Source organism: Trachinotus anak, unplaced genomic scaffold, assembly GCF_046630095.1.
Source record: "Trachinotus anak isolate AG129_WGS33_773 ecotype Australia unplaced genomic scaffold, CSIRO_AGI_Tana_v1 ptg000012l, whole genome shotgun sequence".
Lineage (NCBI taxonomy): Eukaryota > Metazoa > Chordata > Actinopteri > Carangiformes > Carangidae > Trachinotus > Trachinotus anak.
In genome coordinates this window covers 23,846,133-23,872,149 of record NW_027273863.1, presented here as the reverse complement: position 1 = coordinate 23,872,149, position 26,017 = coordinate 23,846,133, and the positions used below count along the sequence as shown (strand labels likewise).

The 26,017-nt window shown below is 40.2% G+C and overlaps 1 protein-coding gene across 5 annotated transcripts in view; it reads left to right on the top strand.

Moving 5' to 3' along the window:
• The window catches only part of col11a1b (collagen, type XI, alpha 1b), a 92,485-nt gene that overhangs the window by 12,796 nt on the left and 53,672 nt on the right, over positions 1-26,017 (top strand). For 4 of the 5 annotated variants that reach the window (XM_071490676.1, XM_071490675.1, XM_071490674.1 and 1 more), the window contains 9 exons: positions 1,756-1,920; positions 5,015-5,228; positions 6,660-6,822; positions 16,822-16,950; positions 20,273-20,362; positions 20,712-20,810; positions 23,069-23,374; positions 24,564-24,629; positions 25,778-25,819. In XM_071490676.1, coding sequence (XP_071346777.1) covers positions 1,756-1,920; positions 5,015-5,228; positions 6,660-6,822; positions 16,822-16,950; positions 20,273-20,362; positions 20,712-20,810; positions 23,069-23,374; positions 24,564-24,629; positions 25,778-25,819 — 1,274 coding nt within the window. The remainder of the gene's footprint in view (positions 1-1,755; positions 1,921-5,014; positions 5,229-6,659; positions 6,823-16,821; positions 16,951-20,272; positions 20,363-20,711; positions 20,811-23,068; positions 23,375-24,563; positions 24,630-25,777; positions 25,820-26,017) is intronic. The other variant, XM_071490677.1, reaches the window with a different exon arrangement.

Here is a 26,017-nt window from a genome sequence, read left to right as displayed (position 1 = left end):
TATATATCTACTGATATGTGTACATGTTGGCCGATAAGTCACAAGAAATTGCAGTACAGAAATGTTATGCTAGGTTTGAGGTATTATAGAAAGAGCATCTCCCTTACATAGTTTACATAATTAAAGGGGCAATTTGTAAGAATTGACCAACCGTTAAATTCAAATAGGGGGAAGAAGGCAGTCCACCCCTTTCCTTAGTGCCATAGTTGGACAGGCCAGTGAGTGTACTGGGAGAAGTCCTGGTGGGCCGGTGTATTGGTGTACCAACAAAAAATCCCTATCATTTCTCAGTGTGTACCTGTCATTCGGGGTGCGCATGAGAGCAAGCTGCATCGATCGTGTTCTGGGACTCACTGGCCATTCACAACCAAATTTTATAATCCTCACATTGAGTCATTGTTAGCTTGACTAACAATTTGTTCAAACCTACACTTTTCTTATGAGCAATTCTCTATGTACTTTTACTATTGTATCCAGCATCCATAATGGCCTTGAATGAATGTCCCACTCTTACTGTATATTTTAAAGCAAATGCAGCCTCAGGCAGACAAGCATTAAATCAAAAATTATGTTACACAGTATGTCAGTGCACTTGTTTATACACTGGCCTTGAATCATACCCTGTCAGGCATCTTAAATTCCCCCTAATCACACTATAACTGATGATGTGCCTCGGGGGAATGGGAGAGATAGGGATTTAAAACCAAAAACAGTTACAGAAGGGGGAGTGGTGAAGGATGGTTAGAGTAAAGAGCCTAAGTCCCAGGAATGAAGGCAGATTTAGACAACTGCAGGGGAGAGATGACCTGAGAAGCAGGGTTTATGACTGTACTGCACAGTAGTTTCACCCCTGAGTTACAGGACCATTGATAGAAAAGAAGTTAGTAGTGTTAAGAAGCTTGTAAAGCTGCCCCCCTCTGTGTTCTCCTTATTCCAAAGAACCAGTGATCAGCAGCAATGAGTTTTATCATCCCATAGATGCTGTAGCTTTTGGCTGTGGGGGTAACCGTGGAGATGAGGAGGGGTCCAATTATGTCTGCTGAATGGTTCCTAACATTTTTACTGCCCCTCTGCCAAGGTAGCTCATAAACGAACAACTGGTTGAACTGACAGATTTGGCCAACAGTCCCTGAACAGGCAAGGGGTGTAATGGGTGTAAATGTTGATTTATCATCAAAATGCCAGGTCCTATTAGGTTTTCTGTTAACTGTTGAAATATGTTTACAGCGTACTGTGAAAGTACATGCAGCTTTTACAACATGTACACTCATAAAATATTGTTCTAAGAAGCATTTTCTTCTATAATCTCATACATCATCTTAACTTTGTTCCATTTATTTATATTTGAATGTTGTATGCATTCATCATTTTTATTTAGTTTAATTTCTATTACATTAGTTTAATTTATATTGTAGCAGCATGTACATGATGACATACATGGTGCATTCATCCTGTGTTTCCAGCAGACTGAGAATTCACTTGTACATTTAAGAGCTGACTGTAGACTCTGATTAGGGAAGTCATTTTTCCAAATTACACAACTGCAGTTGAACGCAACAAAATAGAACAATTTTCAAACGATTTACTGTTATAAAATACAAAAAAAAAAGAAAAAACCAAAAACAAAACTCTTTGAGTGCATCACCCAAATACAGTCTGCAATGCATTCCCCAAATAGCTTATTGCTGTGCAAATGTAATGTTATTTTGCAGTATGATTGGGTAATTTAATCAATTCTTTGTTCTGCCTCCACAGCTGAACCAGTGGATGTACTGAAAGTGCTAGACTTCAAGAGCTCTCCTGAAGGAGTACGGAAAACAACAGGCTTCTGCACAGTCCGGAGAGGATCCAAACCCGACATAGCTTACAGAGTGGGAAAACAGGCTCAGATCAGCGCTCCAACCAAACAGCTCTTCCCAGGTAACTCCTCACCTCCCACAGATTACCAGCATTTACAATAAAGCTGAACAAGGACACTCCATGCATTAAAGAGAGGATCTCACAAAAGATCAAATTTAATCATTGATTTAGGTGTAAATAAACTGCACACAGCATTTACCTAATACATAAAAAGAGGTTAGAGTTGAAATGTTGGGAAATGCAGAATTTTCTTGAGGATCACTTGCTGTGCTCTTTAGGAGATAGTCAGCATTTTTAGTTTATTGCCTCTGTCACTCCTTGGAAGTGGAGAACTTACAATAAACACTTTTATCTGACATCTGAATTCGATTTGAGCAAATATTTGGGAAATTACAGGATCTCAGAGATGGGTATGTCACCAATGTTTGTGAGCAAATGGGTATGTTTGTGTTTAAAACCTTGCTGAAGCAGCTTTTTCTCAGGAACACTGACAATAAAACACACCCTGCCTGCTTTTAAACAATACATCCATGCTAGGAGGCTGTACTGTTAGGCACAGTGATGCTGTAAGCTAAATACTAACGTTGGCATGCTAACATGCTTGCAATGACAATAACATGCACAGGTATTTTACTTGCAATTTTCACCATCATAGCACAAAACCAAACAAAGTGTGGCTGTTGCTGACAGTTGCTGGCAATCCATCCAGTAGTGGTGAACTCACCCACCAAATGAGTGACAGTGCCATCCCTAAAACCATGCCACTTGCATGGTTACAAATTTTATGCCTAATCAAACAAGTAATTGTTTGGATGAAAAGTATTACTCATACATTTGTTAGACTGTCTTGTACCACCTGATGGCAACTAAAAACATCTTAAAGATGTATCTATTTCAAAATGAAATAGGGAACAATGGTGTAATGAATAACTTTAATGAAACCCTTTGCTACGAGCACCTGTCTTTTAAAATGCAGTGCAGACGTTCAGCAGTTGTTTTCTAGAAGACACTCATGTCTCCAGTGTTGTTTCAGTAGGCTCCAAGATCCCATAGGGGATCACTCAGCAATGGTGAATGAAATGTCATGTAAACATATGACTCAAGCAAGAAGAGCAACAGCAGAGCTTTGTTACTTGATATTTTGGGGGAAACCCACAATTTATTTCAGCAAATCAATCAGAGAAATATTTTTTCTAATGTTTTGTGGAATGATCTTATCAATAAAGTTTCTTACCTCAAGTTTGATTGCTGGCAGGCTCAAATGTGGCGTCTTTGGCTGACTTTGAGAAATCCAGCAGTGTTTTCCATACTGAACTCAAAGTCTGATGCATGGCTGTGAGAAATAAAGCCACATTTATTTTATTAGGAAAGAGTCCACCGAGACAAACAAAAAAGCTAGTTGATTGTGTAACCATTTGGTTTGCTACTTTCTTACACTCTTTGCTACTCATCACCCAATCCAACATTATATAATGAACCTCTGTCTTTACTGACGGGTGAAAAAAACCAGTGAACCACAGACAGATGTAAATTCTCTCTTCTTTCCAGTTGTTTTTTTCCAGCTGAGTTATAAAATGTGCTGTATTTAAGCATAAACACAATACATAATGACATATAACAATAATATTCACATCAATTGGAGGCCTGTAAGTTCCTTATTACTGGGACTAAGTGAGGAAAGAGCCCCCAGTTTTATACTTACTCAATACTGACTTGGCAAGAAGGTGTTTAGAAATGTATTAGGAACTAAATAAATTGTCCAAGTCTGCATTATGTGTTAGTCTTTTTGAATTTGGCAGAATTTCAAAGAGCAAAAAGAAGGTTAAAAATTGCTTAAGGAATTACAAAGTAGGTCTCTGTGATTTTTGGCTTAAACTGCAAGCACACCTTACACTTTCAGTAACGGAAATTTGAAGAATCTAATTAAGCTTGAGAGGGGAGGTGTTGGAGGTGCCAAGGAAGCAAAGAGTCAGAATGTCCCCAGAATAATTGGACTTTTATTTGATCAGGATTAGTTATTTTTTCACTGAACCAAGCTATTATGGTGTTTAAAAATATGACATTTGTTTGAGTTGTTGTATTTACAGGCCTTGTAAAATTAATGTGGCTACATCACCACTGTTGAGTCCTTTCAGGGCATGCCAAGGTCTCTCTCAGCTTCCTTAATAAACACTGCTCCAGGTCCAGTTGTCTAGACGTTTGGGTTTAATGTGAGGAGAGAAAGTTAGAGAGCTAATAAACTTGCCATTATTCACTTTAGTCATTAGAATACAATTGCCCTCGTAATGACATCAGTAGAAGACTGATGTGTAAAAGACAAGGACGTAAGGTGAAAAGGAGTCTTCATGAACATAGAGCACCTTACATTAGAATTAGCTGCTACACGTTTCATACAGGTTATCCTCAAAGACCGATAATGAACTCTGTTTTCAAGACAGCGTTGCTTTATAACGTCTCTAAGTTAGCGGTAGAAAGGGGAAGAAATAACAGTGTTTAATGTTTATAGTGAGAGAGTTAGAGTTAGATGAAAAGAGCAATGCCACTCATGCCTGTATGCTAACTATGAAGCTAATACCAGTAGTCAACAAGCTTAGCTTAGCACAAAGACTGGAAAGAAGGGGGAACAGCTAGCATGGCTGTGTCCAAAGGTAACAAAATTAGTCTACCAGCATGCCTAACACTCACTGATCAACACATTACATTTATTCAACCTGTGCAAAACCTAAAGTGTAATAACAACACATTGTGGTTTAATGGGGGCGTTACGTGCTGGACTAAGCTAACCGGCAGCTGGTGGTAGCTTCATATTTACCAAGTGGTATTGATCTTCTCATCTAAGTCTCAGAAAGAATCAGCAAAATGTTAAACTGTTCCTTTAACTTAAAGGAGGAAGATAAGAAATAAACATTCTCTGCAACGTCCTTAGAAATGAAGAAAACACTCCTGACCCAACATCGCCACGTGTAATTTAGCTAAACCTAATTAGGAGTACTGTGGTTATACTTGGATGTTCCCGTGTGTAATTCTAAGAATCTGATACAGAGCAAAGATGTAAAACCTCTGACAAAAATGTGCACTCACCTAAACTTTTTTTAACTGCATAAGTCGTTACCAACATACCAATCTACGTGCCTGCTGCTTGTTCCACCTTCAGGGGGAGTTTTCCCAGAAGATTTCTCCATCCTGTTTACCATCAAGCCCAAGGCTGGCCTGCAGTCCTTCCTGCTGTCCGTGTACAACAAGCAAGGCATCCAGCAGCTCGGCGTGGAGGTGGGCCGTGCCCCCGTCTTCCTGTACGAGGACCAGCATGGCAAGCCTGCCCCAGAGGAGTACCCCTTGTTCCGCTCCATCAACCTTGCTGACGGCAAGTAAGTGACTGACTGGTTCTCAAGAGGGCTTGAACACATTGGAGGTCAGATGTGGCAGATTTGTGTGTGGATACTTGCTTTTCTGTGTAACCAGACAAAGTCAAAGATTTTCAGCGATGAAAGTTGATGTTGAAGTGGAAATGATGTAAGAGGCTTAAAAACTAAGCACTATGTTTTGTGACTCATCTTGTGCACTTTATTAAGATTTATAGGTTATATTTTAGGTAAAACAAAACAAATCTGCTTAATGCATTTTCTTAACCACTCTTCAAGCCTGGTAAACTGACACACAATCCTGATTTATTACCATCACATGTTTGTTCAGTTATTAATACCATATGGAACAAGCCAGACAGTAATGGCAAATAAATTGCTGACAGCAATTTGATGACAGCCTTTTCTTTTCCAGATTATTTACAGCAGTGGTACACTGATAACACAGTAATGGGCAGGATCTTCATAAATCGCTGTCCAATGTTGCTGAGATAAATAATAATTAAAAGCTGCCATAAATCTTTTGCACAAATGCTAACAGAAATGCCTTGAAATGATTCCATATGAGGATGTTTGTCTTTAATGAATTATATCAAGGGGAAAAACTGTGTAAATATGCTGTACATTCAATTGCAGTTTTGCAAAATGTGCAGCTTGCAGTCATGTGTAGTTTATACGTTTTGACACAGTGGAAATATACTTCAAGTTTCCAAAGTTACATTAACAGAGCTGTCTCTATACTTAGGAACAAACCCAACAAAAACCAGGGATCTGTCAAATATCATCATAGTTTTACATACATTGGATTTTCATAGGCTTTCTCTGATTCTGTCTGACATACCGTATTATCTAATCTAAGAAAATGTTCCTACATTATCTAAGGTATGGAATCTGTAGACATCAACCTTACACGCTCTCCTGCCCAGAATTATATGGAAAAATGGGTACCACCCTTATATCTGCTAAATTTAAAGCTTCAGCCAGTGGCCAGTTATCTTAGCCAATCATAAAGACTGAAACCAAGGCTAGTTTGGCTCTTTCTGCAAACACCCTTAGGATCAAAATTAACAAAATTAACATGTTATATCTTATTTGTTTTACCAGTACAAAAAAAGGAATGTAAAAATGTCAGTTGGGGTTTTGCAGGTTTTACTTTCTTGACAAACACTATGCAGAAGACACTGGAAAGTAACTGAAATCTGTTGTTTTTACATGACAGATTTTGTGTTAATTAATCAGCTTTAGAGCTATTGGTTGTCACTTCAGGACGAAGCCAGGCTAGCTGTTTAGCTGGTCTTTAACGGCTGGGCTAAACTAGCTTGCTGTAGCTTTATGCCAAGCTATTCTTTTAACCGTAGCCTGTGACATTTTTCTTGAAAGGATAGCAAGTGTAAGAGCATGGTTATATTTCTGACCTCCTACTCCCGTGCTGCACAGATGGCATCGTGTAGCCATCAGCGTGGAGAAGAAGAGCGTCACCATCATCGTGGACTGTAAGAAGAAGGTGACCAGGCCGCTCGGCAGAAGCGACCGGGCTGTCATCAACACAGAGGGCATTACTGTCTTTGGCACCAGAATCCTGGATGAGGAGGTCTTTGAGGTAAGGCAGCCACACTGAATCCCTGTACTCACCTGGGTTAAGCTAGCTGAATTGTGATGGTTAAATGTGTGACTTGGTTTAAAGGAATGGTTTGACATTTAGGCAAATGCACATATTTGCTGGGTTTTATACAGAGAGTTGGATTTTTAAAAAATGGATACTGCGTCTTGTCTATGCATCAAGTACTGACCTGAAGCAAGAAGGCTTTTAGCTTAGGCTAGCATGAAGACTGGTGTCACTGCATTGGTTTAAAACCTCATAAAACCACAATTAGTTTTTCTTATAATGTCGGCCTGTCTTCAACATTAAACAACTAAGATGCAACATGTCAAAAGAGCTTTACATATTTTGGTTGTGTTTTTGAACTTAAGAGAGAGCCAGTCACGAGCTAATCGCTCCCTGGCTCCAGCTCCGCAGTTAATGAACAGACGTTTTCAACATTTTCATCTAACTCTCAGCAAGACAGCAAATATTTTTCAAAATGTTGCACTATTGCTTTTATATTTCATCAGATTGCATCAGTTCAGAAGACTTCAATACAGTTAACATTATCATGATTATTATCTGAAGTAGTTTTTGTATATGATGTTTTTTTGAAAATGCGATGCAATTCACCCCTGACACTGAAATCTATGGTATAAGAAATAAGTCAAGATGTCTCCATAAATATAATGCAGGCATTCACCACTAGACTAGGCTAGACTAGTGATTATGTTTTGAAGGAGTTTGGACTGCTTACCTAGATGCAGGCGATTTCTCCCTTCTGCTTAAGTATGGATGTAATTGAAAGCATACTGTGTATCTTACTTTCAATGAATCTCATTTACCATTGTGGAAAAGGACAATTTTAGTGTCTAATGATTCAAGTCTATACGCTTTAAGGCCGACATTTTATTTGTCTTTCGTTAACTTGTGCATACAGTAAATGGTGAATTTTATTGGCCAGAACAACAATATTGGCTTTGTGTACTTGGCAAGAGCCATGGGCAGTGTCTGTGGAAAGACTACTTGCACAGTGTGTTGTTCAAAGTGCTTTTTTTCTCTCTCTCAGCACTGGTTGGATTTGATTGAATAATTGTCTTAGTAAAAGAAAGACTGAGTCCCAGTAGGCTTCAGTGTTCATATTGGACAGTGTGCTATTTAAGATGCATGAACTTTATTACTGTTTCTGAGACTATTTTTTCCCTATAAATACTTTAATAACTGTGACTATCAGAACTGAGAATAATAATTCACATTTCAGTGTGTAGTTACCAAGGTGGCACTTACCAGGTTTAGCACAGGTAGCTTTGAGCAGAGTGGAAAATGTGAGCTGAATGCTAGCTCAGAAGACAATAGCCTCTCTTTGATGTCTGCATGTGGAATGCTTGCTAAGTAGAACAGGCTGCAAAATGTTTGCCTCCAGGTCAGAGATGACTTTCAGCAGAGGAGACACTTGGGTGCCGCTCTTCTTCACTGACAGGTTTTTAGTAAGCAGATCACATTGCTAGATATAGAGGTTAAACATATAGATGATAAGCAGAGGTCAATATATTATTTTTATATTTTTGTACATTTGACATTTACAATAGCTAAAGCACAAGGAGAACAATCATAGTGAATTAGTTTTATGGCAGTAACTACAGTTAGGAATGTGAGAGTGAAAGCCACAGATTGAGATTGTAATTAAAAGTTGAGTGAGAGGATAAAAGTAGCCTAGCACATTTATGAAGTCTTTCCTATTTTTAATGCTGATTTGAGACCAGCCATTTGGCTTTTTGTGAGTGTGCTTTGTTTGAACATATATTACACTAAATGGTGTTGAATTACGGAGTAATTTGTTCTGTTCTTTTCTTAAAAACCTGGAGGAGAGAAAATGAGTCCTTCTTGTTCCAAGACTTGAGGCTTTTTCACATTGCAAGGTGGTTTTAATCAGTGTATCACACCATAGCAATGCTGTGGTGACCCAGCTAGAAACGCAACCATATCTTAAGCTGTAATTATTTCCACTTCAAGTTTAATTATCTTAGATTTGGTGTTTGCAAACTGGCTACTTGTTTTTAGCACTGCTGATGGGGAAAAATCTTACTGGCTACAAGGGTGTTGGTTAATTATTGAATCATTCTTATACATAAAAACGGGTTTGCAAAGCAAATGTAAGACATGTGTTTGGTTTAGGGTTTGCTTATATTTCGGCATTCATTGTAGAGCTGTTGAAGGTATACAACAATCAGTATAGCTCAGAGAGGCTATGGAAACTTTTGGGAGACTGCAGGCTGTATTATCCTGATAAATCCTGCAAATCTGAAACATCTCTGCTATCAGGTTTTTGAGACCAGTTCATCCAAAGTCCAATGCCTTGTATTTCTAAAGAATGTATTTGCGTTATAAAACTTTTAATTAATTGTAATCTTAGATTCCCGTTCAGCTTGATTGAGTGCTCTTGGTTCAGGTAGTGGACAGCAAGGCACCTCGACAACTATCTGACAGATTAAAAGAACACTCTGACATTTTGGGAAATATATTTATCTACTTCCTTCCTGAGAGTCAAATGAGAAGAACCGTACCAGTCTCCTGTTTGTGTGTTAAACGTGGCGTTGGAGTCAGGAGCTGATTTTTCTTAGCATAAAGGCTGGAAGCAAGCGGAAACAACTAGCCAGGCCCAGCTGAAACTGTTTGTTAACCAACCACAGTTTAACCACCCAGCACGTCTCTGCAGCAAGACTAGGGGAAGTCACTGCATCCATCTGCCAAGATAAAGTAAATAATCCCCACCCCCCAACAAAACCACAAATTGTTGTATTAACATTTCTGTCCAACCCCCTGATTTAACCCGTAACAGTGTCTCCTGAAATAGCAGCCCTGTGGCAGCAGGCATACCCGACCCTGGGTGTCATGGTTACCATTTAAACACGTGGACTGTTGCATCAGTGATGTACCAACCTTTGTCGCTATGGTTACTATAATATAGGTCATGACTTGGTTGGGTTTAGGAAAATATCGGGATTTGAGTTAAAATAAGTACTCCCTCAACGTTAGACAATCTTTGTTGTCATGGTTACAATATTAACAACGTGGATAACTTTGTTGAACGGTCATGGATAATGCAAACAATGTAAACGGCTACTTCAACATGGGAATCAAACACCACTCTCCTGTGTCACATTCCATCCCAAGCCCATCCTGACGTGGACTTTGCCGCTCTATAAACTACGTCACCGCACTTTTCCCTTTGCTCCTGTCATAATTACTACGGCCACTAGATGTCACCTAGCAACAAAACGTAACTATGGGTCATAATAACCTGCGGCACAAACGTTTTTTACAGGACAGTCTTTTTCTAGTAGTGAGCTCACATGGTGAGCTTTACAGGTGTTACCAGGTGTATTTGTACACTTTGAGAGACACAGGCTAGCTGTTCCCCAGCAAATTTCTTTAGGATTTTTTAGCATGCAAGTTCATAGGAACTCTAAATCATCACAACACTATCTATCTATCTATCTATCTATCTATCTATCTATCTATCTATCTATCTATCATAGTCATCAGAGGATGGATAGCTACGATCTTCACCTAACACCACCAGGTTAAATTTCCCTTCGTCTAATACCTTGGACCAGGATAATGTAGGCTATCTTGTGAGCTGTGAGCTTTCTCACTAAAACAGTTTTGAGCTACGACTACATGGCTACCTTACTGCAGCAGAGTGCATAAGCAGGTGTCAAAGCTGGAAGCACAGGGAAGAGTGAAGGCTAGGGGAAAATATGATCAGTGTGTGCTTAGTCTTGGCTCAAATTTCACAGCTGTTTAAGAGATATGCTCACTGACCGGGGCTCCACATGCATTTTTCCCTCCCCCTTTTTTCCTCCCTTTTCTTCTTTTTAATAAAAACCACAAGATATCCAAGTGAAATCATCTCCCCTTCTCATTTTTATGCAAATCCATTCTGTAGACTTAAAAGGACTGAGTGGGATTCTTTGTTTGTGCCGCATCTCAGCACGAGTGTTGTTATGAACGCGCACGCATGCATAAAAGTGTGTGTGTCTGTGTGTGTATGTGAGCCTGTGAGGAGGACAGAGAGAGAGAATGAGGCGAAGATAGTTTGTTTATGCGCCTGTCATTACTACAGAGTAGATTGTTCCAAAACGCTGTCCCTCAAGCAGGACGAGTCTTTGGCAGAGGAAGCCAGCGAGGCTCTGATGGGCTCTAGGCCTTAAAGTGAATCATTGTTTATGGTTGAGTTGGCAGGAAGAGAAATGCTCTGACTGTTTCTCATCTGCCTCAGTCACTTTTCACCCTCCAGTGGCTGTCACAGAAAGTTTTGGTTAGGGTTATGTAATGGGAATATGATAATGAATATGAATGTGATATATTCAACATGTATTTAAATGGACATATAGAAGAGTATAAAGTGTCTTTTCTCACTGTAACCTTTCCTTCACATGTCAAATTGTACATTTATCTGACCCCCTTACTCCATGTGCTTTGACCCCCACCAACTGGTCTCAGCACAGCCAGGAAGTAATGGACCCAAGGTGCTTCTTAAAAGCGTTTTTGCGATGGAAAAGAGCAGAGTGGGGGGAAAAAAGAGACAGAGAGAGAAGTAAAGAAAGAGCGTGCAGACAAGCAAGCAGATGGTTCAAACAGTTCAACAGCTTTGTGAGCTACTGGCAAGCGAAATGTTTTAATATTCGGAGGGTGCAAGACATTTGTATGCCCCCAGTGCTTGAAAAGAAACTTTATCCCTGCGCTGACCACAAAGGCTGCATTTGATAAAATGCTGGGAGAAATCTGGAGAGTATTATACATTTTTCCCTCCTCTCTGCTTCTTGGTTAATTGTTGTCCTTGTACAGTTTTGAAATTCCATCTGTCTATTTGTTCTTTCAAGATGTGCTCCCCTCCCAGAGTTTGGAAGAGAGAGCTGACACACAATAAGTGTGTCAGCTTTGTGCAGAGGTGGGGTAAGAGATCAAATAAAGAAAATACAGAAGTAAGTTATGGCTACAAAAATTTGGACGATGTACATTTGGACAATATAGATTTTTTCTACAGGAGTAACAGTGTTGATTTGAAGAGCCACAGTCTGTTTGGCCTCTAAGCTGGCCACATCTGGCTCAGTGTCACAGTCAGGACACAGTGACACCATTAAAGATTTCATTGGAACTGTTTCTATGGCAGAAAGTAGTTGCAGTGGAAGCAGTGAGGTCTGTGTATTACTCAGAGTAACCCAGACTTTGTTTCTGGAAAGGAAAGATGTACATATACACATATACACTGTCATCTTATATCTCCTTTCATCCCCTGTTCCCCTGAAAGTTCACTCTTTACACTGGTGTCATGTAAAGATACTTTCTCTAAAATAGAAACAAGTCTGTAAACTGTGAAAATAAATCACACAAACTAATAATTTTATGATTGTGGCGTGTTTTTTTTTTTTTTTTTTTCCTCCAGCCTCTGTCTGTATGCCTTTGTGTTTTACTGGGTCAGTCTGCAGATGCTTTGAGCATATTTCCAAGTGTGTGTTCTGGGTCTATTAATATCCTCCAGCTGCTCCTGCAGGCAAAGTGACCAGCTGCACCTGGCCACAGACAATAAACAACCATCAACCATCTAATTATGTACTTACACGTTGTTCTGTCAATTGTTTGTGTATAATAATAAGGCTGCAAAGTCGGATTATATTCATTATTGATTTATCTGCAAGTTGATTGTTTTGTCTAAAAAATGTCAGAAAATAACAAATAGTCCACGTATAATTTTCCAGAGCCCAATTAGCTGTTTTAAAATATTTTGTTTTGTTTGACAGACAGTTACATACTCAGTTTACAACAATGTAAAACAAAAAAAAGGAACAAATCCTGACATTTAAGAAGCTGAAATTGTTGAGTTTTTCAGCGATCACAATTGGATGGCCACATTTAAGTAGAGCAATTGTAACTGTTCAATCTGATTTTTGTAGTTTTGTAGTTTTTTCATTTCTCTTAAGATTTAAAGGTTGCTTCTTGTTCTAATTTGTGATTTCTCCTGATTCTGACATGTTCACTTCAGGCACGTGCACAGATGTGGAAATATATTCAGCGGAGTGCAGATATGCCCTGAATTTGTACCAAATGCATTTTTAAAACCTCCTAGAAAGCACTTTGTCCAAGGATTTGTACTCTTCAAAACAAGGTCTAGCAGTCAATGAAAGGTATTAGATACTTAAAGGATCACATGTTAGGAGAACAGTGCTTAAAGTAGACGTATGGATGGGGTTTTGACAAGATGAGGCGGGATTTGAGTGCAGCCTTAGAAGAAGCCTGCAAGGCATAAATCAAGACAAAAATGTCTACAGGCTCTTAAAAAACACTGGTATTCTTCCAGAAACTGACACTCTGACGTTGATAAAGTTTCTAAATCAAGCATGGCCTTAATTTTGTAGAGACAAACACAGACTACATCTTTGTTTATGCCCCTAAATTAGTCCAACAAACGCGGGATTGGGAAAAACCCTGTGCCTCCTGTCATCTCTGATCCGACGCCAACAGAAGCTATCTGCATCTAATCAAAGTTTTGTCTTGATTTCTTAAGTCAGTCCTGTGCTTGATGCCTGACGATGAGGTAACGCGTGCTCATAATCAGATGTGAGCTACTCGCCTGATTGCTAGCGCCATAATACCGTCTGAGCAACATCCAGGTGCTGGTATCTGTCATCCTGCTATTAATACAATACCAAGGCCGTATTTCATGGTGAAGACTCATAATAGCACCAACTATTAGGTGATCATCCATCTGCCAGTTATTTTCCTTAAGTGACTGGAATTCCCACATTGTGAGTGTGGGATGTGGGAGAATTAAGTGGTGTCTGACATTTGAGGAAAAAACAGTGTTGTGTTTATTTGCAGGATGCATGTGTTTACTCTGTGTTCTTTAAAAAAAGAGCCCGATGCAGCCCGTTGTGTAGTCCTGAATCGATTTGCCTATGGGTGAAATGTAGATGGAGGGTTGATCCCAGCCTCCTCTCTCTTCATTGATCAGCCAGTCTCATCCTTTTGTTTTTTTTTCAAGGCAAATGCTTGTTGTTACAGCGTGAGATGAAGGTCAACACATGTCGCGCTGCGCTGTATTTACACACACATGCACATTGTACACAGACCCCATTAAAAACAGCCCGGACAGATGATTTATCCCATCGTGTCTGTCTCAGCTCTGAGGAGAGCCAGGGCATCGCTGTAGATCATTGCAGGAATTCTGAGGAACAACCTCAGCAGATGCCAGAGAGATGTGCAGCACAATCCAGACAATAACATCAACAAAAGCACCGAGATGCAGACGAGGAAGACACAGAGGGTAAAAGAAAAGAGGGGGAACAGTGAGGGAGAAGTCAATCGGGGAGAATGGGAGTGATTGAATCACTGCCTGGCTTTATAAATGGGCTAAGTGTGTGTGGTCTCTTGACAATCCCTGTGTGATGTTTTCTCTCTCCGGCATATTTTCTTGTTTACTGAATGCATTGTTGTTTTACACACTTTATTTAATTACTGAATACACACAAAAACTAAGGTAAGAAAAACAAAAAAACAAATGAGCAATGAAGAATGACAATGAAAAGTTAGTGACCATGGACACAGGAAGACTCAGAGAGGAGGAGAGAGGAAGCAGACAGAGGTCTTGCCAAATGTAGTGTGTCTGTATTTTTTACTGTCCTCTCTGTTGGCTTGTCTGGCTTCGGCTTTGGATCCACTTGTGCTAAATTATAAAAAGAACATACAGTATGCCGAGGCTGCGGTGCAGCCATTAACTTGAGACCTTCTGTTTGTCATTGTAGTTTTTGTTCATTGTAGGAGAGGTTCACAAAGTCCAGGGTGAACTCGTGTGAGAAGGATATTTCCCCCTCTCTTCACTGAGTGTAGGCTCAGCGAGCAGAAACGCCCTGCTGCACACTCAGTTACTCACATTCACACCTGGACGCTGCCCAGTGCAACCACAGTCTGATCTTGTTGGCCCTAGCTGGGCATTAAATGCCTTGCTCAAGGGAGAGGAAAGAACTGTTTTCACTTTCCCCACCCAGATTTATTCTGCAGTCTGGGGATCATACTGGCAACTTTTTTGCATGGTACTTCTCTGCTTGCTGTTAAAATTCCCAGCTACTAACATGATACAGACAAGGATTGAAATTGAGTTTGATTATGGGTTTTACTGTTTTAAACATGTGTCATATTCCATTACCTCCTATGAAGGCAGGATTTTTCTTTTTTCAGTAATTCAACCTGAGCTGCATTTTACTCTAAGATCCTGTAAACTGAAAAAAATTTGGTGGATGCTAAAGGAACTTCACACTTATACTGTATGCATAGAAAATGTATTATGTATGTGTTTCCTTGTGAGAAGGAGATCCTGCAAGTCAGTGATAACCAAACTTAACTGACTACAGCGTTAATGCCACAACAGGCAGCAACGGCAGGTGGGATGAAACTTTGCTGACCACCTATGCATTATTCAATATATTAAATGTATTTATAATGCTATTGTTATAGTTGTTATTTGGGTTGTTTAATACCCTGTTGAGATCGAGTGGTCACGTATGATGGGAGCCTGGGGCCATGCATATCAAATGTGCTCCAGAGATCTAAGCTTGTACAGATGTTGCCTCCTGTAATTTCATGCAATCTTCATGTGTATGCTGCGTCTTTAGGGGCCACCCTGACTGCAGCCTCCCTTCACCTTCACACAGCACTTAGGGTTATTTTCCCCATTTATTTGTCCTTAGTTGCTTAGTCCAGGTGGATTTTGGGAAAGGTCAGCCGAGGTGCCCATATGGTTGGTGGGTATAGATAACATTCCCCACATCAGTGGCATAGCAGTTCCAGGTTTAGAAATTCCTTCAGAGACGATCATGGAAAAAGAGCCTTTGGCTGATGGAAGGGTTGGGAGCGGGGATCTAATTTCCTTTTCCAAAAGCTCATGAAAAACAGACGGCCTAAGATAAGTACAGACTCTGGTTATTTATCTGCTGTGTAAGGGGACTTGCCGTCTCTAATGGTTGAGTGAGGGGAACTGTACAATAGTCCTATCCCCTCCCCTAAAGCACATTTATTCTATAAAACTATATGTAATTAACAGTCAAGAGACTCCTGCCTCTGGTGCTCCCCAACATCTGCCTTATTGTTTTATTGTCACATTATATCATCACCACATTGGTGCAGAGCTGGAGCAATCAGGCGAGGAGGGGTCAGTGAATTCATCGTGGACGTTAACATTTGGTTTCTATTTGTAATCATGAAAGGAAAAAAGAAATGGACGGTGTGAGTGGTGTCTGGAGGAAGACTTTTCTGATTGGACGTTAATTAGAGTTATTTTTGGCATCAAGGTGAAGGAAGTAAAAGTCATGTCCATTTTTTTTTACATAGAACATTTTAAGTTATTGACAGCTGGATCACTGCCAAGGCTCAGAGGTGCATAAAACAGCTGCGAGTTGAACTATAAGTAAAGAAGAATAGCAACTGTGTCACAAAATATTTGTGTCTGTGATTGTGCACATGAAAATTTGAGGAGAAAAGTTAACTACACGTCCCATGGTGAATTTACTGTTTAATTACATTCACTGTCTGGTTCTGAATAGATTTTGAAAGAATTTGACAACTACATTGTGGTGTTTTGTTCCCAAATGTGATGGCAAAGTGGTCACTTTTACTCTGATTCATGCCTGTGTCTAGCTTTTCTTCCTTAGCAACGGTGGCTGAGGCTTCTGGGTGTTAGAGCCGTTTGCCAAACCAAAGTGGGAAAACTTGATTTCTCTGAAACTAAGTTGAATTAAATAAAACTGATGGCCATAACATACATGTATAGCACTGTGAATTATCCAGCAGGCTCTCTGATTTTTTGCTGAGTAAAACTGGGGATGAAAGAAAACCCTGGCATGGGAATTAGCAGTGGGGATAAATAATTCCCAGCCCATGACTCTATAGCGTGTGAAATTTGTTGACATGGCTTCTGCTGACATGCTGATTTTCTTTTCCTTCTTCTCTTCTTCCACTCAGGGCGACATCCAGCAGCTGCTGATAGTGGCAGACCCCAGGGCAGCCTTTGACTACTGTGAACACTACAGCCCCGACTGTGAAACCCCCAACCACCATGACACCCCCCAGGCTCAGGAACCTGAGGATGAGGTCAGTATCTGGGGAGGGAATAAGGCATGCTAGGCGGGGTGGATTTGGGAGTAGAGCTCAGGAGAGAGGAGTGGTTGTCCAAAGAGAGGGAGGGAGAGAGAGAGGGAGGGGGGGAGAGAGGGAGGGGGACGTAGGGAGAGTTTTAGAGATAGTTTGGTTCAGAGAGGAAAGGATGGATGACTAGTTGTAGAGAGGAAAAGAGGGAGAGAAGAAGAGAGGAAGAGGTAATGTGAGCTGGAGTGCGAGATTTAAAAATGATGATAACAGGAACTTGGAAAAAGGCCTTTGGACATGGGTGTTGTAGTAAAGTAAGACAATAAAACAGAAAACTTGGAAAGGTGAAAATGAAGTAGATCAAAATGAAAAACAGTGAGACTTTCAGTGTGAGGAAAGGTCAGATATCGTGCTACTTCTTCTTAATTTTCATTTCTCTGTCTTTGGACACGTTTTTGGAAGTGATGTTTGTTTGGACAGTAGGTGTTATATGAGATAGACCAGTGAAACTCATCAAGCTCCGCTGTTTCCTTAGCCTCACTCTGAACCGAAAACACTTCAGTACACAAATACACAATGATCCGTGACAGCTAGTCACATAGTAATAGTGGATAACTCAACCCAAATCCAGTCTCTTTCTCCAGTCTCTTGCATTGCTGGAAACATGCTGACATATCAAAATAGTGCTGAGTTTGAATTCAGTTTGAAATTGAAACTTAATTGCCACACTGTCTCCAAAACATCCCTTGTAGTCTCTTCAGCCAAATCTCTTCATTGAAAAACAGAGCTTTGTGTCAGGGCTTCTTCTTTTTTTTTTTCTTTTTTTCACCCTCATTTTTTGTTATTTTGCTGGTTCAAGCCTTTCTGTCTGTTCTGACATTTTCCTTCAGTATTTCACTAAATAACTGATGAGCTCACTCTGGAAACTTTTCCTTTTTCCCTGCCACGAAGTCTGAGCCCACTTTGGAGTGGCCCCGTGATTTATATCACTAACGAGTTCTGCAGGCTCTGCCCAGACTCCCAGGGAAATTTAAGCTTTTCCTTCCCCAGCTAGACTCCCAGTACCTGGAAAAGTAGACTTTAGATCCCTGGTTAATGAAAAAAAAAAAAATCAAGAGCCCGTACTCTATTTGAAAATATTGGCTGTACAGTTGGTACCATGTCCTGGAAAATATTGTTTCATCATCAAGTTCCTCTTAAGCGCCAAGACAAGGAGCTTGTCAGTTCTAAATAGACAGCAGGGAACAGTTTAGATTCAAGAACATTGTAAATCTGGTCAACTTCTGTACAGTTATAACAGGAATGTTTTTCTTACATTCCAACTCAGTATTTTAAAGAATTCATTTCCTCCTGCGCAACTGAAAAATATGTCTTCCAAAGGAAAAATCACCATTATAGAAAAATCTCAACAAGGTGTTTTGTTAATGAAAGAAAGCGTTTGTGCACTTTGAGGTCTGACCTTCCCTTCCTCCGTTTTTTCTTTAAACCAAACCTCCCCAATTCTTTAAAAGCCCAGAGCACGGCTTTGACCTTAGCCTCTGAAGATGCTCCTTGACCTGAAGCACGCTGGCTCTGCAGTTGTGAGCCACATGTCTGCAACTGGATTAAAAGAGGAAGAAGGAGTGACGCAAGAGAAGGAAGAGGGAGCTTTCTTTTTTATGAGCACACTTCAGTATTTATGCCTTTCATCCAAGCCTGTGGTGAAGACCTTCAGCTTAGCCACGCACTTCAGCACCATAAATCTTTATAAATCCTTCCTTCATTCTCTATCTTTCTCTATATTTCTCTCTGACCCTCTCCTTCTCGCTGTTTCTTCCCTGTCAGTCAGTCTAGTTGGTCTTGCCAGGGCTTCTCTCTTGTATGACCTCTTTCTCTCTCTCCCTCTCTCGTGGCCATTGAATGGAGGCCAGACCAGCATTGCAGTAGGCCGTGGATCTTGTATTATTTTTATGAGCTTAGCAGTTATCCTGGGACTAATATTTTTCCCTGCGCCGATAGAGCATTGCGTTTCAGGGCCTGGTCTGTTAACTTAATCTTCCTCGCCTCTTTTTTGACAGTACGCAGAGGATTAAATGAAAAATGCAATCACTGGAGTTTTTGACAAAGGGCTAAAGTGGTTAATTGGCAAAATTACATAATATTATATGAGTTGTGGGCAGCGGGCCAATAAAAGCCTGTGGGCCTCTTGCCAAGAGTTAGTTGAGAAGATTGATACTGCTCTCATGTCTTAATTGTTGGTATGAATGTGGAGCCATGAAGCAGTTAGCCTGGTTTAGCATAAAAAATGGAGGCACAGGGGAAACAGCTAGCCTCCTTAGCTTGATGTTTTCAACACTAAACAAATGAAATATAACATGTTTAGAAAGTGGTCCTTGTTTTAAGCTTCGCACAGTGCCAGGCTAGCTGTTTCTGTCTGCTTTCAATCTTTAGGCTAAGCTAAGCTAACAGCTTCCTGGCTCCAGATTCATGTTTAACAGACAGACATGAGTGCGGTATAGATTTTTCTGAGCTAAAGAATGATAATGAGCGTATTTACCAAAAGGTTGCATTATCCCCTTAAATTAGAAACTACACAAAAGCCACTTCAGTCCTTCATTGTTAAATGTTAGTTATTATGTTTCCTCTCTGGTGGCTCAGGTTGAAATAATTGCTCCAGAGTAAATAAACAGCGACACAATACACCAAACACAACATATAATAATTTAGTGGACGGCTTTAAAGATCCAAAACAAAATGTTCTTTTTAAAAAAATACCAAGAGACTGAACACATGTTGTCTTTGCAGAGACTGTTTTAATTCCCCAGGATTTTTTAACAGTGGTTTTACCCCCTGCTACTGTATTCTCTCTGCTCCCCATAATTTACCAGCATGCAATGAGTCAGGAGAGCTTGAGCCCATTAAGGAAACCCTGGGGCCATTGTTGGCATAAAGCATTAAGCAGCAGAGGCAGATAAGTTTTCACTGGCATCACAGTAACCCTCTAACATCCTGTCGTAAGCAAACAAGAATCTTAATTTGTTTCATTAGAGGCATGAATCTCTCAGTCCCTCAGAAGCTCAGGGGGGTTTGGATGGAAGGGGATCAGCGACTGCTGCTGTCATCCATATGCTGAAAAAGTTCCGTTTTCTCATATGGATGTGATGTTTTCATGGTTTGACCATGTTATTTCAAAAATAGCATGATGACACTTAATGTGTACACTGTTGTGGGAATGACAGGCTCTACATGCCATGTAAATAATGTACAACATGTCTGTGTGACATTGTGCTGCCTTATTTACATGACGGCACTAATTAACTGATTGGCCCCCGTCCCTTTTTCCTTACAGTACACTAACTATGAATATGGTGAGTTCTATGACTACAGTGAAGGAGAGTTAACCACTGATGCTCCCCCAACTGAAGGAGCCAAGACTGAGGTAACACTTGACTAACACTGTTATCATGGCTCCTGCCATGAATAACACATACACAACCACAGTTTCTTCCTACCAACCTCTTTAGTCCCTCATTATCTCTCTTTCATTGTCCCACTCTTGCCCTTTCTTTCTCTCTTGATATTTACTTTTTAGCAAAATATATGCTCAATAAATCTACTACAATATATACATAACACAAAGTCTCCACAAATGTATAAAGACAAATAACATCACTATTACCTTCTTTTACTGCAGTAAAAAAAGCTCTCAAATTCAACCATAATGGGCTGAATCTACCCACATCAAATGTGTAATGCTTCACTTTGTGCTTTTCCTGCTCTGATTTCAGACAAATGTGGGTGGAGACTACTACACGGGTGAGTATGACTACACCACAGTGGACGGAAGTCAGCCTGAAACCCCCACTGAGACTGGAGGACAAGGACAGGTAACTGGGGAAAAAAAAAAGTAAAATATTTGATTGTTGTTTATGAACCATGTAACCAGTTTAATAACTAAGCTGCAGTAAAATGTTCTTGTTCTCGCAATCAATACAGTTTCTAGTACAAGCATTTGTTTGATTATTTCAGCAACAGTCAGTAGAGGCGCAGGGACATAACAGAGGATTATCTCTTTGGAAATTTTCCACTGGACCTATTTATACAATGCAATCAGCAGATGTTTAGGATATTTGGAAAATTATATGGTAAAAGGCTATGACAAATCCTGGACCATATACCCAGTTTCTAGGATAACATGTTAACAGCTGTGAATAATTGGTAGTTGGTTGACAACCTTATTTGGTATTTTAATGATGAGTTATCTATATTCTTGATTTTTGTGAAATTATAGAGGTTTTCGACCACAATAATTGGTTGAAACTTTCCCCAGTTGGATTCTCTTTTTATTATTGTGGAAAATTCTCTGTGACTTGACTCACCAACTTGACAATTAACAAACAGATTCCTATATTTAAATTCCTGCTTTACTGCTTTAAAATTGGTTTGAAAATTTCAATAAAACTGTAGGGTATCAACAACGACGAAAAATATTTTTATGATCGCCCCTGGAGGCTGAAACCCAACAAGGCGTCACTAACATCAAACAGCTTACTCTGCTCCTTGATTTCCACGAGAAACCGCCTCCATCAAATAGAGTCTGGATAAAGCCCAAAGAAGGAAAACTTTGTCATTTAATGAACCGTAACCAACGGAAAATCAGTACACAGACGCATCCCCGATGTTTCTGCCGTATCCTGAATTTGGCAGATCCTGTCTTAATTTGTGCTAAACCATCACATAAAACACAACGTAATGGGGAACATTTGGGAGTTAAACTGAAACAATATGGCCGTCTGCTCCACCAGCAATATGTTGTTGCCAGTTGTATTGTGATGTACGTTGAGGTGGATAACGCAGCTTCACACAGCTCGAGACATTACAGTCATTTGAAGTGACAGGCAGGAGGGCTAACCTCAGAAACTAAGCCTATTCTGGACCATGTTGGAACACTTGTCTGATGACTGAGGACTGTGATGCACTGGAAAACCTTTTAGACAATGTCATGGGGTCAAATTGCCCCAAGACCAAAGTACAGTTGGTGGATGCTTTTAATAAAAGTTGTTCTAGTATTATATTGTCAGTGGGTAGTTGTTTCTATTACTGCTGTACTCTATAGCTGGGGGGATTTTGTACTGGGTGTCTCTTTTATTGCTGCTAATACAGTAGGTACTGCTTTTTTTGCTGGTAGAATATGTTGCTTAAAATATTTCGGCTATTTAGGTCTTACCTAAATTTAGCCATGGGCTGTGGTTTGTTAGATGCCCAATAAATGTACCACGGAATAAATAAGATTGGAGTAATTGGCCAGCTGGCTAAAATAAAGAGAAAGGGAAAGAGATTAAGCCCTGTGTGTAAATCGTCAAAAAGTTACTTGATTCATTACCTGTTTCGAACATGGAGGCGCTCTTAAAGAATATGCGTAACCTCTCTAATGCAGGTTGGTCCAATAAGATTGCACAGGCTGTGCAACAACTTTTAACTCACAGAAGGATGTCTATAAAAACAATAAATGGATGAGAGGTCGTTTTTTCTACAAGGCAAAGCTCATAAACCAAAGTGCAATCACATTTCCCCAGATTCTAACACAGATTCTTAGATGTATAAACTACGCTACTATTTCATTTTAGTTTGGTTTAACATTTAAACAGTACTGCTTTCTTTTTACTTCATTGGACAATGTTTGTGCATGTGTAACATTGGCATTTAATCTTCTGACTATGATTGACATGTTAAAGATTATGCTGTCTAAATGACCTCATAGTCTTACAGCATGAATATGTGCATATATATTTTACATATTCTTCCATATTTTACAGTTTCAAACATCAGTGTGTCAGTAGTTTGGGATATCTCACATTCCCATTGCTTTGCAAAGAAATTATCAGAATATACATTTTGACAATGGATGTAAATAACAATGCCTGTTGACAAAACATATGTGTATTTTCACATATGTTGAATTTTGGATGCTATCCCAAATTAGACACATGGATGTGGGCACAACTAAGTTGAACATCCCGTTATATATTATACATGTGAATCTTTAAAGTTGTTCACATGGTTTCAAGTCACTAACTAAACCTTCATCTTCCCTCCCATCTTAACAACCCCTGCCGCCTCTTTGCGATGCCTGGATTGACCCCAGAGCTACGATGGTGAAATAGTGGATGATTACATCACCGGTGTGGAACAGGTCGGGGTGGACACCACGGTAGCTGCGGAAACTGTTGCCCCAGTGGACGCCCAAGAGAAGGCGGACCCTGCCACTGACGTGTATGAGTTTAAGGAGTACGACCTCAAAGAATATGACAACAAGCAGTTTGTAGAAAAGCCATACGACTATGGTGATTATGGCGATTACAGCCCCACTGACGCCAAGCCTACATCTGCAACATACGACGATGACTTTGGTGTTGGTGTTCCAGCGGAGACAGCAATCGGAGAGAGCAGTGTAAGTGCTGGTGGGGTCAGGAGGAATGGTATGGGGAGGGGGGAGGATACAGAGGTGGTGAGTAATACGGAGGTGGTGGTCAGGAATGTGAAAAGATGCTGAAGATGCTGGTGGCATTTGTTTGCTGGGGTGTTTGCAGTAACCTTTTTGTTTGTTGTTTCTAATGGTATCGGGTTATAGCTTGGAGCATTCTGCGTACACATTCACCAAACACAAACACACCAGCAAGCACAAACGCACACCTTGTCTATCTAAGTCTCCTGGAGATAAACAGATGTCGACCCAGCTGTCAGCATAGACACGCCCTCCATAACCTCTTGATCCCAGTGACCTCTGCTGTTTGTCAAAGCCTTGCTTCTCCCTGGTTATCACACCAACGATCTGTTTGGATTACCCGATGACAAGCCAAGTCTTAGAAAATGTTTTTTCATCTCATTCAGATCAATATCCAAAAACCAGACAGAAATATCTGCTGAGCCAGCGTCTATCATGGCTTGTTTCCAGTCCCTTTCCTTGCCTCAGGATCCAGATTCTCAGAGGCAGGAAGTGACACAGTCCCCGTCTGGACATTGGCTTGAGATCTGTCTGCTTTGGGTTAATCTGAACTGCTCTATTAGTGCTCTCAACTCTACATTCTCAGGACACCACAGCCCTCAAAAAGAGTTTCATCTTCAGGCTTAACTGTACAATCGAGTGGTTTTTGGACACACTGCTGTAGGTGGTTTTAGAATTCTTCACATGTGAAGTCATTGTATGGATAGTGTCAGGTAACGACCTCTGCATTTGTGCACAGTTGGGGTCTTTTTTTTTGCGCTTCCTGGCTTTTAGGAACCTTAATAAATAGGAGTCAGACCAAAGTCTAAATTATAGCTTCTTGCAAAATTATTCTTGAGGTTTATTTTTCCAGCAGGCAGAAAAAAAACCTGCTTTTTGCCTTGAGAACAACCTAAATCCTTCTAAGCATGCAGAACACCAGTCAGCATTTTGCTGAGCTTTTCTTAGCAGTTTTGTTGTAGTTAAGTAACCTCTTTAAAGAGAAGACATCCCAGGCATCAGGCAGGGCATCTGCTGCTCATTGGTCTCACATTTTCCATTTTTGGCTTTCACACCCTGGGTGCTCCACCTTCATGCATGAATGTCTGGCCTGTTACTGTGTAAAACGCTCACCTGGTCTGTCTTATGTCCATAGGTGACTGGAGGTCAAAGTTACCTGGGAGAAAAAGGAGAGAAGGGTGAACCTGCTGTCATCGAGCCAGTAAGTGAAGTATTAGACCTCATGTGTTTTCATCCTGGAAACAAACCTCACAATTGAAGAGGAAATGTGTTGAACTTTTTCCAGTAACAAAAAACCAAAAAACATTAATGGGTCAACTTCACTACTTTACGACCAGATAATACAGTATTTAGCCTGCCAGTGGACAGCTTTAGGACAGTACTGAGTTGCTAAATAGCTAGCATGCTAACAGACTTCCCTGTTAAATTAATGCAGTTAATTTGATAGCATAAGTCTACCAGAACATTACTACTCCACTTCTACATGATCTATCTATTTATCTATCTATCTTAAATATAGCTATCTAGTTCAGCAGCTATCCCTCTATCTTCGTATCTCTTGCTTGGTTGGTGTGTTATTTTAGCTAACAAATGTTCAGATGCAGAGCATATTAAAGTCAACACTATGAAAGTGGTGGTGCCTGGCTTTCATTGTTGCACACAAAGTTTATAAGTCTATAAAAGCTTGAATCAGATTCTCTGCATATTTTCTGAAGAATATGGTTTCTTTTATCATCAGTTATCTCGAACAGATCTCTTTCATATGTGATTTGCACACACACACACACACACACACACACACACACACACACACATATATATACATATATATATATATATATATATATATATATATATATATATATATATATATATATACACGTTTATTTCACATTTCAATGCAACTCAGCTTTAGGTCTTTTTTACTTGACTGAGGCACTTACAACCAAGATAAGCTACCCTTCTGATGAGATTTAAGTCTCATCTTTGGTCTACAGACAAAACAACTGCTGTCTACACTAAATGCCACAGTACATACGTTTCTTGGAGGGCTATCCTATACAGTTTCCCACTGCAGCCTAAACAAGGACTAAAATAGCAGCTTCATTTAATGTCTCTCCTCCCATACCATCTGTACCACCACAGGCTCCCATCCAAATCTGTTACCACACACACACATTATAGAACAGACTATCAGTTAGCTGAAGCATTGTTAACGTAGCTATAAGTAAACTCTCCAACCTCAAACCCACAGCACCCACTGGCTCTCATTTCTTCCCCTATTCTCCATTGCCTGTGGATTTACAGGCTGCCCTATAATGCTACTGTATCCACTTTTTCCTTTTTCAGGGGATGCTTGTAGAAGGACCCCAAGGAGCCCCCGGCCAAGCAGTGAGTATCACGTTCTCCCACACTCCTGTCTGCCTTCCACAGATGGAGAACAGCTAAAGAGGGAAAAAATGTCTTTATGGAAAGAGCGTCAGTCCTGATCGCCAGTGAAGCTTGAATTTGGAGAGACAGTCAAAATGTGAATTTGTGCATGAATATGTGTATGTCTGTGTCTGTGTGTGTGTGAGTGCAAGGGAGAGA